Source organism: Microplitis demolitor, chromosome 4 (genome assembly GCF_026212275.2).
Source record: "Microplitis demolitor isolate Queensland-Clemson2020A chromosome 4, iyMicDemo2.1a, whole genome shotgun sequence".
Lineage (NCBI taxonomy): Eukaryota > Metazoa > Arthropoda > Insecta > Hymenoptera > Braconidae > Microplitis > Microplitis demolitor.
Window position 1 is genome coordinate 15,584,162 of NC_068548.1, and position 14,538 is coordinate 15,598,699.

Genomic DNA, 14,538 nt, shown 5'->3' on the forward strand with positions numbered 1-14,538 from the left:
CATAATTTAATCCTTCGTCACACGCGTGTTTTTACCCAACTTCGTAACACGCATAATGAGCACCGCGCTGCCATGTTAAATTTCATGCGATGTTGCCAAGTACCCAATAAATATTCCATGCATATTATCATTAGAAAATAATTATATTTTTTATTTAGTTTTACACTAAATTAAACATCTAGCTAATTAGTAATTTTTTAACAAATTATTTTTTTTTTGTTATTTTAGTAATAATTTAAATATTTCTGAAGAAGTCTTGACAAAAAATTATCTATCAGTATTGATAATTTTTATAAAAATAGTAGTGACGGATAAATAATCTCAAGATTAGCCGATACTTAACAATTTTTTAATTTTCTTCACATAATTAATTATAAAAAGAGAAAATAAACAAAAACTTGCATATAATTTTTTTAGTTTCTGCAGGAGCAAATTTTTTATGCCAAAAAAAAAAATCCAAAAATTTTTAAAAGTACCGGCTCATTTTAGAATCATACAGATAATTACATACTTTATTAATGTTACAAATTGGAAAATATTATTTATTTAACTTCTATAATTATATAATTAAAAAATTATTATTATAATATAAAAATTTAAATAAATATTTTTTAATACCAACCTTTTTTAATAATAACTAGCTAACAATTATGGGTTAGGTTACTTTGTTTACAGCTGTATATCAAGAGCAGGAACACGACTTGGCAACAGCGCGATTTGAATTGCGATCTAGCGCTTACACGCGCCGGACGGGTGGCGCCGCATTCGCGAGACGCTCCTCAAAAATATATAGTTATGAAATTTCTAAGACAACTGTATAACTATTATTAATCATTCTTATTCATTAATATTCATCTCTTCTAGAAGGTTCAAAAAGAGCATTAAAATTTTTTGAAATGTTTTTCTTTGGTAAAAACCATAAAAAACTATGAAAATGTAAAAAGTACGGCGCCACGCTCATAGCGCGTGTGACGAAGGGTTAATAATTTCATCGTTGAAATGGAAAATTTATTTATTATTTAATTAATATTTAATAAAATAAATAAATTATAATGTTTTTATATATTTTTTTGTTTTAATAATTGGGACATTTACCTTGTCAATTTTTTAAATATTAAAATTTTTTTTTATAGTAGCTTCATAAATACATCAATTTAATAACATAATTTATTAATGAAAAGTTACGAAAATATTAAAAACTGTTGTATTACAGTAATTATTGTTGGTGTAAATGAAAAATTAATTATTTTTTTTTATTCAAGAAAAAAAAGATGTTTGACTTATGGCGCGCAATTAATTGTCACTTTATAAAAAATATTTTTAAATATAAAAGAATTACAATCGAAAAAACCTGGTGATTTTAGCACATGAATCGATTTTTTTGTTTTTATTAATCACGACGATTAATGACTAGTTTTTCACAAGCCAAAAAAAAAAAGCAAAAATATTCATGTGAAATCAAACATATTAATACATTAATTAAATTGGGAATGATTTTGCTCTGGTTGCGCATAAAAAAAAAACTAACGAAACAAATTTTTACCTAATTCTCGAAATAGATTTTTTTACAAATTGAATATACTAAATATTTATTGATCTTTTTTCATATAAATTTGATTATCGTTTTCTTCAGATGTCTTAACGGTATTTTTTCCTTTTCTTTTCGATTTATCTAGTAAATTCGAGCTCTCGATTGGTTGTGTTACAATTTCTTTATCATTTGATGCATTAGATGGATGATCTTCATACAGAAAAAGTGTTTTTATATCTCCTTTAATCAATGCCACCAATAAAGGAGTTCCTAAACACGCAGGTACCAAATATAGAAGCGCAGGTTGTGCGTGATTGAATAAATGCATGATTAACATTGTTGTGAGTAATCCCATAAAATATGCAAAGAATGTCGAGTAGAAATATGTGTTAGATCTTCGACTTAAACTATGGTCAAATCTGAGCAGTAGTGCGATAAAAATACCCGGGACAACAATATCACCTAAGCCTAACATGGCAAAATTTTTAGCACTGAATCCTTGTTCTAACATATCTTGTGGAAATACAAGTTTAATAGGGGCTTCGAAGGATTTTGCCACAGTTACCATGACGTTTGTGCCAAACACCCAAAAAATGTCATATACAAAAAGACCCCCAAGAAGAATACATCCAGTCACAATATTATTGAGGTGTAATAGTTCTACTGCATTAATAGCAAATGCTATACCGAAGAGATTGTTTGCAATCCAGTGCTGAAAAAATTGTTTTTCATAATTAGTATTAAGTAATAATTTTATAAGTGTTAATTATGATTGTCCTACTTACTTTTTGAAATAAGTACCACGCTCCAATCATAGAACAGCAGATTAGACATACAATGTCATGGAGATTAAATTTGTAGTCAATAATGCTCTCAAGTTTATCTCCTTCACCTTCAGTAAATTGAATATGATACTGGGTTTTTGGTATTGCGGCTGGTACCAGAGACGAGATTATTGGGCTAGAAAATTTCACATAAAAATTAGGATTTAATGGTATTAATTTTTAAATTAAGGTACCCACGGGTAATAAGGCATAAGTGACAGAAATGATATTTAAAATAATCGCCTCCGCTAAAGGTTACTCTAGTAGAAGGGTCTTGCATAGAGATGTTACGATAAATTTATGGAGTCCCGATACTACGTTCCCTGTCTTCTATATTTCATGATCCATCATATGCGGTCGTAGCGCAGAAGAAATTATAAAAAACAATCTAGTCTTCTGATTCTTGAAAAATATTGTTGCTAAATTTAAGTGATGATTCATCTCTAATACCAATTTTATTAAGTATAGTTAAACTATTTCAGTTTGTTTAACCCGTAGGCCTTATTACCCTACCGTAGTAAAATAAGGCCTTATATGGTTTTTGTAAAAGTATAATTTTTTGTTTGTTTATGGTAAATATTACTATTACTTCATTACACTTTATGGCTAATGTATTGAAATAAAGATTAATGATTTCGATAATTAAATGCAATATTTTCGATTCTATTCAAAATCTCCCTTAGCTAAGCCTTAATACCCGCCGGTACCTTAATTGATATACGATCAGGGTATTTTAATACATATGGGACATTCCACGCCAAATCGGACGGCTTAAAAAATTGTTGTTGCTGATTTTTTTCATTTTTTGGTACTTTTTAGTACCTCTCAGAAGAGGATTCCTGGTAAGTTTAATGGTTCAAAAAATATCGAATTTTCAATAACATCGTTCTTACTAGGTTTTTTAATCATAACTTTCGTAAAAATGGTCGAAATTCAATGTTTTTTTTTTCTCGAAATTTTAGTTTTTAGATGGCTTTTACAGAAAAAAAATACAAAACAAATATTTGAAGAGTTTTTAATCGAGATTTTTGAATTTTAAGTTTTCAATCATACGTTTAAAACTGCGTATATCCTAAGGTGGTCGTTAAAAATTAAATTTCTCAGGCGCCCCAAAAAAGGTTCTGTTTAGTGAAAAATACGTGGGGAATTTGATTTTTTTCATAAGTAAAAATAACACGTGCCTCAGGACGGTCAAAGTTCATTTTTCGATACAATCGCGGTTGTTTTTAAATATCTCATGAAATATGCAGATTAGAGGAAAAAATCACAGGAAATTTTGTAGGAAATTAAATTCTTGACAAAAAAGGTCATATTCATTTTTTTTATAAAATGGGTATTGATGAAGATGTTTTTTAAAAAACTTTTTTTAGATCTTATGAATTGAGCGTTTTAAGGATTACAAATTTTGAAAATAACATTTTTCTAAGTATATAGAAACTACAACAAGAATTAATAATTGATATGTTACGATTTACGAAGTTGTCGATATTTAAGAAAAAACGATCATTTTTAACATTCGTAATTCTTTAAATGCTCAATTGATAAGATCTAAAAAAGTTTTTTTTAAATATCTTCGTAAATACACATTTTATAACAAAAATGACCATGACCTTTCTTGTCAAGAATTTGATTTCCTACAAAATAGTTCCTATGTTTTTTTCTTTCAGTCTTCATATTTCAAGGCGAAACTATCGGACACTGTAAAAAAAGATTCCTAACGTCAAATCAGATTCGTTTGGCTTAAGTCCGAATTAGAATGCAAATTTACTTCGAAAGTTGTCGTCAATTTTCAAGCATATTTTATGTCAATTTATTGTTAATTTGACTTGAAAAATGGTCAAGTATTTTTTTACCGTCAAATAGTAGAAAATTTGATGTATAAATTTGCTGACCTTCTGAAATGGTAAGAATGAATATTACCGGCTTTTTTTTTTTCGTAAAAAGTTACCTTTAAATTGAAGAAAAATTAACCGCAAATTTTTATTTTCAACTTTTGCTGTCAAATTGTCGGCAAATTCGGGCAGAAAATTTCAGGTAATTTCAACATCAAATTACCGTCAATTTCAAGCTAAAGTGGCTATGAGGGTATTTTGCTCCTACTGACAGATTTTTGAGGAAAGGTATCGAGTCGTTTGAACTATCTCTATAGTATTTGATATAACTCAATAACTTTTTTCATTAAAAATAAAATAGAAATTAGTTTAAGTCATTAATGCTGTTGATACAATAACGACTTTTGTTTTGTATAAAATAATTAAAAATATCGGTTAAAGTAAATTGTGAGGTGATTGAAGACATGGATTTTCAGTTAAGTCTAAATTTTATCGAAGCTAATGAATTTTAGTGTTAAATATAATATTTTTGTAGGTCCATAAAAACTGTCCTTGTAATTGATTCAATGAAAAATCGAATTCTTTGAAATTGCTGTATTGCATTGGTAAAAAAAAATCAGTAATCTGAATCAAGGGAATATTGCCTTGAATTATTTCATTAATAATTAATTAAAATAAAAATTTTTTTTTTCTTGTATATTTATTTATTTTTAATATTATTTGATTTTTATTATTACTATTATTATTATTATTGTTTTTTTTTTTTTTTTTTATTCAGAATTGGGACAATTAAATTATATTATTATATTACATTTATTATACTTTACATATCATCCTAACATGGTGACAGTTTTTAGAGAAAAATCAATAATTTTACTTTACCGCTGAGATTAGAAATCGAAAAACTAATTTTTAATCAGTTAAGTAAAATAAAAAATTAAAAAATTAGTTTTTAAATTGACACGTGGATTTAAAATGTCAAAAATTAATTCTAGTTCAGAAACGTGGGATTAAAAATTAAAAAATTAATTGTTTATTCAAACACGTGGGATCAAAAATTGAAAATTACTTTCTTATTTAGATACGATACGCAATCAGATAAGTAATCAAGACAAAAAATTTGACGGCACATAACAGGAAAGAATACTGTTTTACTTGACCAAGTTTAAATATTTTCAAACTTACTCTTGATCGTCAGATATAATAGAATTTGGAATAGAAAGATCATTCATAGTTGAGACATGTAAAAATTAAATTTTTTTAATAATTTTCAGTGTAAACAGAGAATTTAAAATTAAAACAAAACTAATCCGATGTTCGGAGTTTAAAATTTTTTTTTCAATTTTTGATACAAAAATAGAAATTCAAAAAACGGAATGTAGTTTTTTAATCCCCTTTAGCTATGGCTAATTAAAATTTTTGATTTACTTTTCAATTATTAAATATGGAATTTGAGATTAGAAAGAAATTTTTGAATCTGGTTTTCCGAATTGAAATTGATCATTTAATGTTTTATTTTAAAACGTAAATTAAAAAATTAATCCATTACATTTTAACGCTACTTTACGAATTAAAAATTTTAAATGTAATTTTTAATTAAAAAATGTAGGATTAAAAATTAAAAAATTATTTTTAATTCAAAGATATTAAATTAAAAATTAAAAAATCATTTTTAATTTGTTGTTTTTGGATTATGAAATATAAAAAAAAATATGATAAAATATAATAAAAAATTTAATTTTTACATGTCTCAACTATGAATGATCTTTCTATTCCAAATTCTATTATATCTGACGATCAAGAGTAAGTTTGAAAATATTTAAACTTGGTCAAGTAAAACAGTATTCTTTCCTGTTATGTGCCGTCAAATTTTTTGTCTTGATTACTTATCTGATTGCGTACCGTATCTAAATAAGAAAGTAATTTTCAATTTTTGATCCCACGTGTTTGAATAAACAATTAATTTTTTAATTTTTAATCCCATGTTTCTGAACTAGAATTAATTTTTGAAATTTTAAACCCACGTATCAATTTAAAAACTAATTTTTTAATATTTAATCTCACTTGTGTGATTAAAAATTAGTTTTTCGATTTTTATTCCCACGTCTGTACATTTATATTAATTTTTCAATTTTGAATCTCTCGTCCCGAATTAATTATCAATTTTTAAATTTTAAATCCCGCGTCCGTGGATTAAAATTAATTTTTGGATATTTAATCTGACGTTTCTGAATTAAAATTAATTTTTCAATTCAAGTTGTTAAATTAAGAATTAATTTCGTAATTTTAATCGATATAATTTTAATTACGGATTAATAATTTAATTTTAAATTGCAAATATTCTCATTAAAGAATTCGCAACCCTGATCGGAATTTATGAAATTTTCTAAACAGGGTAGAGTATATAGGAAATCCATATGGGAAACTATAAATTTCTGGATTTCCATGGTAAACCTTGCACAGATCCAAATCGATTCTAAACTAGGCTCCCATCTGAATTTTCGCAGTGCGAACTCCCATGAGAAACCACGTAAGAATCTATGCTGGATTCCCCCATGGATTTTTTTGACAATGGTAATCGCATGCCCATCAAAAGCTTAATAATTTTGTTATACAGTACTGAAAAAAATTGAAAGATCAAAAAAAATTCCAAATTTTTAGGTGATTTTCAACAGGCCGTAACTTTGAGAGAAATGGTCGTACAAGGAAGAACAAGAAAGAAAATTGTAGCTCCAAGTGTCTACTTTTTGGGTTAGAACTTTAAAAATTTTTAGCGTCAGCTGTTTTTGAGTAATCTTAGAAAAACCAGCGACAAAAAAATTTTCAAATTTTTTTTTTTAGTCTACGAGCGTGGGAAAATTTTTTTTCGCTTAACCACTATAAGGATCGGATAACTTCGTTATTCAGCTTTAATTTCATTTTTATAGACCTTGATACGTCCACTTGTCGCCGAGATATCGGACTTCAAATGAAAAAGGATCCTTTTGTCTTTGATTATCGATATCTCAGCAACCAATGATCGCACAGAAAGTTAATGGTGGGTTTCAAAAACTTAAATAAATTTTCTTGATTGATTAGCCATTGTTCTTTCGAAAAAAAAATTTTTTCCTTTCATCACATAAATTTGAAAATGCAACAAAAAAAGGGCTTTTGCTGGTTTTTTGGAAAACCAAGCGCTGGATCGAAAATATTGTGGAAATCAATAATGTTGAGTGTGCATTTTACAGTTCAATATGCTCACAAAAACCCTACAAAGAGCCAAAATTATCCAACCAGCCGTTTTTTTGTTTCACTCGATCGAATTTTTGAAAAAATGAAAGGATCACGTTTTTTGCTCTGAAAAGTTCATAATCTTCAACAAATGAAAAAAATAGTATATTTTACACCTCGGGCAGGAAAGTAAGAAATGTCTCAGAACTCATGTAATTGTTGGCCGAGGCGAAGCCGAGGTCAACAAACATGTGATCTGAGGCTTTCTTGTTTACTGCCCAAGGTGTCAATACTATTTTTCTCCTCGACGGAGGCGGAAAGCGTCAACTTCGTTTCGTACAGCGGGAAAAAAGTTGATGCTTTTCGCCCGGAGGGGAGAAAAAATTTTTTCCGAGCTCCGTCCACATTTTCGTTTGAAACAGTGCTCAAATTTTCAAAAAATAAAAAAAAAATTTTCAAAAAAAAAAAATTAAAAAAAAAAAAGTTTTTTTTTGAAAAATTTTTTTTTTACGACTTTAAGAAATTTGAGAGACCACGCAATGCAACGAAGGAAACGTGTTAAAAATGGTTAGGCGTTGGTCTCTTAAATTTCTGAAAGTTGTTCAAAAAAAAAAAATTTTCAAAAAAAAATTTTTTTTTTAATTTTTTTATTTCTTCAAAATTTAAGCACTGCTCGAAATGAAAATGTGGACGAAGCTCGGAAAATTTTTTTTTTCATTTTGTTAAAGATCATGAGCTTTTCAGAGCAAAAAACGTGATCCTTTAATTTTTTCAAAAATTCGATCGAGTGAAACAAAAAAATGGCTGGTTGGATAATTTTGGCTCTTTGTAGGGTTTTGGTGGGCATATTGAACTGTAAAATGCACACTCATTTTGAGTTCCACAATATTTTCGATCCAGCGCTTGATTTTCCAAAAAACCACCAAAAGCCTTTCTTTTGTTGCATTTTCAAATTTATGTGATGAAAGGAAAAAATTTTTTTTTCGAAAGAACAATGGCTAATCAATCAAGAAAATTTATTTAAGTTTTTGAAACCCACCATTAACTTTCTGTGCGATCATTGGTTGCTGAGATATCGATAATCAAAGACAAAAGGATCCTTTTCCATTTGAAGACCGATATCTCGGCGACAAGTGGACGTATCAAGGTCTATAAGAATGAAATTAAAGCTGAATAACGAAGTTATCCGATCCTTATAGTGGTTAAGCGAAAAAAAAATTTCCCACGCTCGTAGACTAAAAAAAAAAATTTGAAAATTTTTTTGTCGCTGGTTTTTCTAAGATTACTCAAAAACAGCTGACGCTAAAAATTTTTAAAGTTCTAACCCAAAAAATAGACACTTAGAGCTACAATTTCCTTTTTTGTTCTTCCTTGTACGACCATTTCTCTCGAAGTTACGGCCTGTTGAAAATCACCCAAAAATTTGGAATTTTTTTTTGATCCTTTAATTTTTTCCAGTAGTGTATTTACCTGGTTAGATGACATAGAGCCAATATTCCAAGAAAGAAAAAATACCCTGTTAATAAGAGATTAATGTACTCTTTGGAAAATATCTGAAAACATATTTTTCATATTTATTAAGGTTCATTTTATTATTGAGATAAAAGAAATTAAAATAATAATTACTTGGAAAAAAATATATAGTCCAAAAAGTGCAACGCTGGAAATTAAAGGAAACATAGCCGCATCTTTTTGTGACATCGTCTCTGGTTTTTCACCACCAGCTTCAAATGCTTTCTGTTAAATAAGAAAATTTTAAGTAATTTGATGCTAAATATGTTTATAGATATCAATAATAAATTAATAAAATATTAAAATATGCCACGTATGCTCTAAATCGATAGTAAGTAAATACTATGTTAATAAATATTCCTAACCTTTTGTTCCTTATGGTGCTTTACAGATCGATAGCTACCGAAAAAAATAGGCAATATTGCCATGATTATAAGACTGCCATATGCAAGAGCCATTCCTTCAGGGGTTGAAGGGACTCTCGTTGATGTGACATTTGCATTTTCGTCAACACTTCCATTGGATTGCGCCAACACTTCATCTATAACTCCATCCATCTTGAAGTTTACTAGGCTACTACTGTTACTAAACACTGCAAAGTACAGACCAGTGCTGCCAGATCGTGGGATATTTTTATCCCTTCTCGTGGTGAAATAGCATGGAGTGTAATGCCAGGAGGGGGTAAAAATATCCCACGATCTGGCCGCACTGGTACAAACCACGTATATAAACTCAAGTCTGTTTCTAAGATTCGTTTATAAAAAATTACAATCGCAACGATTGCAGTCTAATCTGGTTAGTTAAATATCCACCTTTAGGTGAGAATCATATAACTGCGCTCCCAAGTGACCAAATGTTAACTTATTGATGACAAGACAGTGATATTTTAAGTATAGACATTTTATTTTGCGTTTCAAAAAGTCAACTTTTCAAAAACAAAAGTATACTTAATGTTGAACCAAAAGTTAACTTTGTAATGTTTTAAAATGGATAACTTTATGACAACAATTTGTCAACTGTTTGATAACAATTGGTCAACTTTTTGGTAACAATTTGTAACGTTTTGTTGACAAACAGCAATTAGTTTTTTGATACCAAAAAGGTGGCAAATTGACTTTTTATTATGACATCAGATTCGGAATGTTATCTTTATGATAACAAATTAAATATTTTTATGGTGACTTAATGCTAGCAAAGTGTTAAGGATATCTCAAGCGGCCAAATGTTAACTTTTTTGTATCGAAAAAGTAAACAAAAAATATGTTAGCACTTATTTTGTGATGTAAAAAGGCAGATTTTGTCCAACAAATATCACCACTAATGTCCAGCAAAAAGTTAACTTTTTTACACTTCAAAAAGATAACTTTATGGTAACAATTTGTCAACTTTTTTTCAACATTTTGCTAACTTTTTGATAACACTTTGTAAAATTTTGTTGACAAATAGCAATTAGCTTCTTGGTACTAAAGAGGTAACAAATTGACTACTTTTTTATGTTGACATATAAAATTCAGAATGTTATCTTTATGTTAATAAATTAAACATATTTATGATGACTTAATGCTAGCAAATTGTTAAATTTTTGAGAGCCTGTGGATAAGATAAATAGTAGTGGAATAGTAGTAGAGTACGTAAATAAACCAAAACAAAATACTTAGCATATTTTATTGTAAACTAAAATAATTACTACTTTGATTTAATTTTTTTTATAAATTAAACAAGCGAAAACGATTTCTCATTTTACAATAAGATATGGAATGCACTAGTGTTTCATTTATTTACTAACTCTTAATTGTCTACTATCGGTTTATACAAATATGTACATTATATAATTTTAATATTTAAACGTATTTTTAATGATTTATTATATAAATTACATATAGCCAAAAGTTATTTTAAGGCATTTATCGTTTTCTTGAGCACACTTTGATGTATAACGATCGACATGTTGAACACACGAGTCACACACACACACACACACAACATTTAAAAAATAGCAGCGTAAATAAGATAGTTATAAAAAAAAGTAACAAAATGATATAAACAATGGCAACATTTTTCAGTTGCCAGTTGTCAAAATAAAGCTAACATTAAAATATAACAAAATGTTCACCTAAAAAAGTTGACAAAATATTGACAACTCAATGTTATCTTTTAAATAACGTAAAAAAATCAACATTTAGTTGACATTTTCGGATAACAAATTGTCAGCATTAAAATGGTAACTTTTATTTATTCCCAAATAGTTATCATTTATCACATCATTTTATTATAAATATTTACTAACATTTTTTTATGTTACGTTTTGTTAACATTTCATTGATAACTTTAAGAAAACTTTTAAAAGTTAACTTTTTAAAAACTCTATTTGTCATCATTTTATTAACATTTTGGAATAGCAGAACGTTGACTTGGGACGGGCAACTAAAAGGTAACAAAAAGCGAGACTGGCCACTTGGGTATGTACTTTATGTTCAACCAAAAGTTAACGTTGTAATGTTTCAAAATGATAACTTTACGACAACAATTTGTCAACTTTTTGATAACACTTTGTAATGTTTTTTTGACAAATAACAATTAGATTTTTGATACCGAAAAGGTGACAAATTGACAACTTTTTATTATATGACATATCACATTCAGAATGTAATCTTTATGTTAACAAATTAAATATTTTTATGTTGACTTAATGCTAGCAAAGTGTTAAGGAAATTGGAGGGATTGTGGATAGAATAAAGTGGTAAAATTGAAGTATATAAATATACAAAAACAAAAAAAAAGGCAAGAGGGTCAATTGAACCAAAAATATTTTAACAATTATTTTCAGTTGAATAAAAGCAAAATGATAACTTTATTTAAATGAAATTATACTTTATTATATAGACTATCATTTTTCATAAGCACATAAGTTAACAAATCGTAAAGATTTTTGACACGTACAAAATTGTACAACTGCATCTTACCCCAAGTGGCCAGTCTAGCTTTTTGTTACCTTTTAGTTGCCCGTTCCAAGTCAACTTTCTGCTATTCTAAAATGTTAATAAAATGTTGAAAAATAGAATTTTTAAATTCTATCTCTCCCCTGGTAAGTTATATTTTTAAAATATTTATCTAAAAATGTTAATTCATCTGTATACTTACTTCTTGTTGTGTATAGATTCTAAGTTTTCTTGGTTAATCGCGTACAATAAATACATTTGTCGTTACTTCTGTTCTTGTTACTAAAAAGTATCTCCCCTGTGTGTATCTCCCCTGTTTTGTACATTCCAAGGAAAAGACACGATATCCAGGGAAGATATGAAAACTTCAAACTAGAATTTTTTTTACTGTTTTTTTATCGTTTAAAGGTTGCATATTGTTATTTAATTTAACGTATAAATATATTCACAATATAGTTCATTGAAAAAACTCGATTATTATGTTTTTTTTACAGAAAATTTAAAGACTAATTATTATTAACTAATAATTAAGGATTAATAATTAAAGATTTTAATACAAAAATAATTCATGTTATTGCTAAGATTATAATTCAAATAATAATTTACATTTTGAAGTTAAACTTTATCACTAGTATATAATGAAGGCTGTTTGAAAATTTGAAGACTAATTATTATTAAGTAATAATTAAGGATTGACATTAAAATTATAAAATGACTGAATAAAGTTAATACTTAAATGAAAAGTTGTTTTCTTTCATAAAATAACATTAAAATCCTTTTCCTGTTCTCAAAGTATCCTACTCTGTTTATCAAGTCTCTCCCCTGGATTGAGTATCACCCCTGGTTCCTTATAAAACAAGATAAAATTAATAAATTGACTGACCGCCTTGCAGACACGTTTAGAATGATTGTTTTGGTCGAAACATTATAAAACTTAATTAAATTTTCAAATTTTTTATCGTGCCGCGTTTTATCAATAAGCGATTTACGTCTTAACTGAGAATGACCCACATTCGATTCGTATTCATACACTGATAGAAGGATTTCTTAGTATTAAAAAAGATTTGTTAATATTTAACAAATTATTTCTTAACGGAGCTTTATTTAAGAAATATTTATTAATATTTAACAAATCATTTCTTAAACATCATTTTTTTGTATTTAATAAATATTTCTTAGCATCTAATAAACGATTTGTTAATATTTAATAAACGATTTCTTTCCATTTAAAAAATGATTTATTAGTATTTAATAAATCACTTTTTAACATTTAATGAATCACTTTTTAATAATTAATAAATGAATATTTTATATTTAATATATTTTTTATTATTTGAACAAATTTTTTTTTTATATTTAAGAAATTATCTATTAACTTATTTATTAAAATTTAATTCATAAAATCACACAGTTCAAGAATATATATCTATGTATGTTTTTGCATGCAGCTACACACATTCATTAATATTTGTATTTATAAACAAAAATAACTAAAACAACCATCGTATAAAATTTTCTGTTCTTATAATTTCAAAATACAATTTCATAGTAATTAACACTATAACTAGAATAAACAAATTAAAATTTCTTATATTAAACTACGCTGAGAAATAACATAAAATCCGTTTGATAGTACATGTATTTTTAATGGTTTTATATTTGATTAAAATTGAACTGAATAAAATTAACAAGGCTTCCATATTTTCATAGTTATAATATGGATGACAATTTACAAAATACTTCTGATATAAATATTATTTAAGTATATGAGAGCTTCAGTTGTAGGTTACGTTTAACCAACAATGCAAGCTAGAACGGAGTAAACAATATGACGTCGCAACGACACACACATATAGCTTTTTTAATACTTGTACACCACTACAGGCTCGTGTGTAGCCCTCTACCGACAAATTCGTCTAAGAAATATTTATTAAATATTAACAAGCCTTGTTTGGTGCTAACAAATATTTCTTTCATGTTAATAAGGCTTTGTTAGCATTAAAAATATTTCTTAATAATAAAGAAGTTACTTATTTCATTATAATAAATATTGTTAATAATTACTAAATATTTGTTAAATCCAAAAAAGTCAGTTGAGAAAAATTTAATAAATCAATTTATTACTCCTAAACAAATCCTTCTATCAGTGTAAACTTTAAACTGTACGAAACAGCCCGGGTCGAAATTAGAATAATTTGAGCCTCAAAAGACTCATTTCCTTTGTTGTTGTACTTACCGCTGAATGTAAAACAATATTTCAACTCTCAATGTCCTAAAATAGGGTATAGAGTCGTAAATTAGTGTTTTAGAACAGTATTTTGAGCCTCCGAAGCCTACCGTCGCTCACAAAACAATTTTTTTTTGGTTCTATAGCCTACCGTGAGAATAAGTAGGTCAATTTTGCAGTTTTACTTGATAGAACATAGACACAGTCGAAAAAATTTTCTGTCCATTCTTAGACTTGGAAAAATTTTGAAATAGTTGAATATTTCTGAAGTTTAAAAGTGGACTTGAAAAATTTTTCCAACCGTGACAAATTATAATTTTCTATGTTTTATCAAGTAAAATTATAAAATAGATCCACTTAATTTATAGAAATTTTTTTAAAGCGGTATAATTTGAGAAATTGTAAGTTTTTAAATAGAGTTTAAATTTAGACATCTAATGTTACAAAAATTGGTTAATGAATC

At 27.2% G+C, this 14,538-nt stretch overlaps 1 protein-coding gene across 1 annotated transcript; it reads right to left on the bottom strand.

The window, feature by feature from the left end:
- Nucleotides 1-494: 494 nt before the first annotated feature.
- Nucleotides 495-9,527, bottom strand: LOC103577671 (minor histocompatibility antigen H13). The gene is made up of 5 exons (XM_014441499.2): nt 9,275-9,527; nt 9,024-9,134; nt 8,868-8,950; nt 2,317-2,491; nt 495-2,243 (listed from the first exon to the last, which is right to left on the bottom strand). The coding sequence occupies exons 1-5, from the start codon at nt 9,464-9,466 to the stop codon at nt 1,590-1,592; spliced, it is 1,215 nt and encodes a 404-aa protein (XP_014296985.1). The 5' UTR covers nt 9,467-9,527; the 3' UTR covers nt 495-1,589.
- Between the last annotated feature and the right edge of the window lie 5,011 nt (nt 9,528-14,538).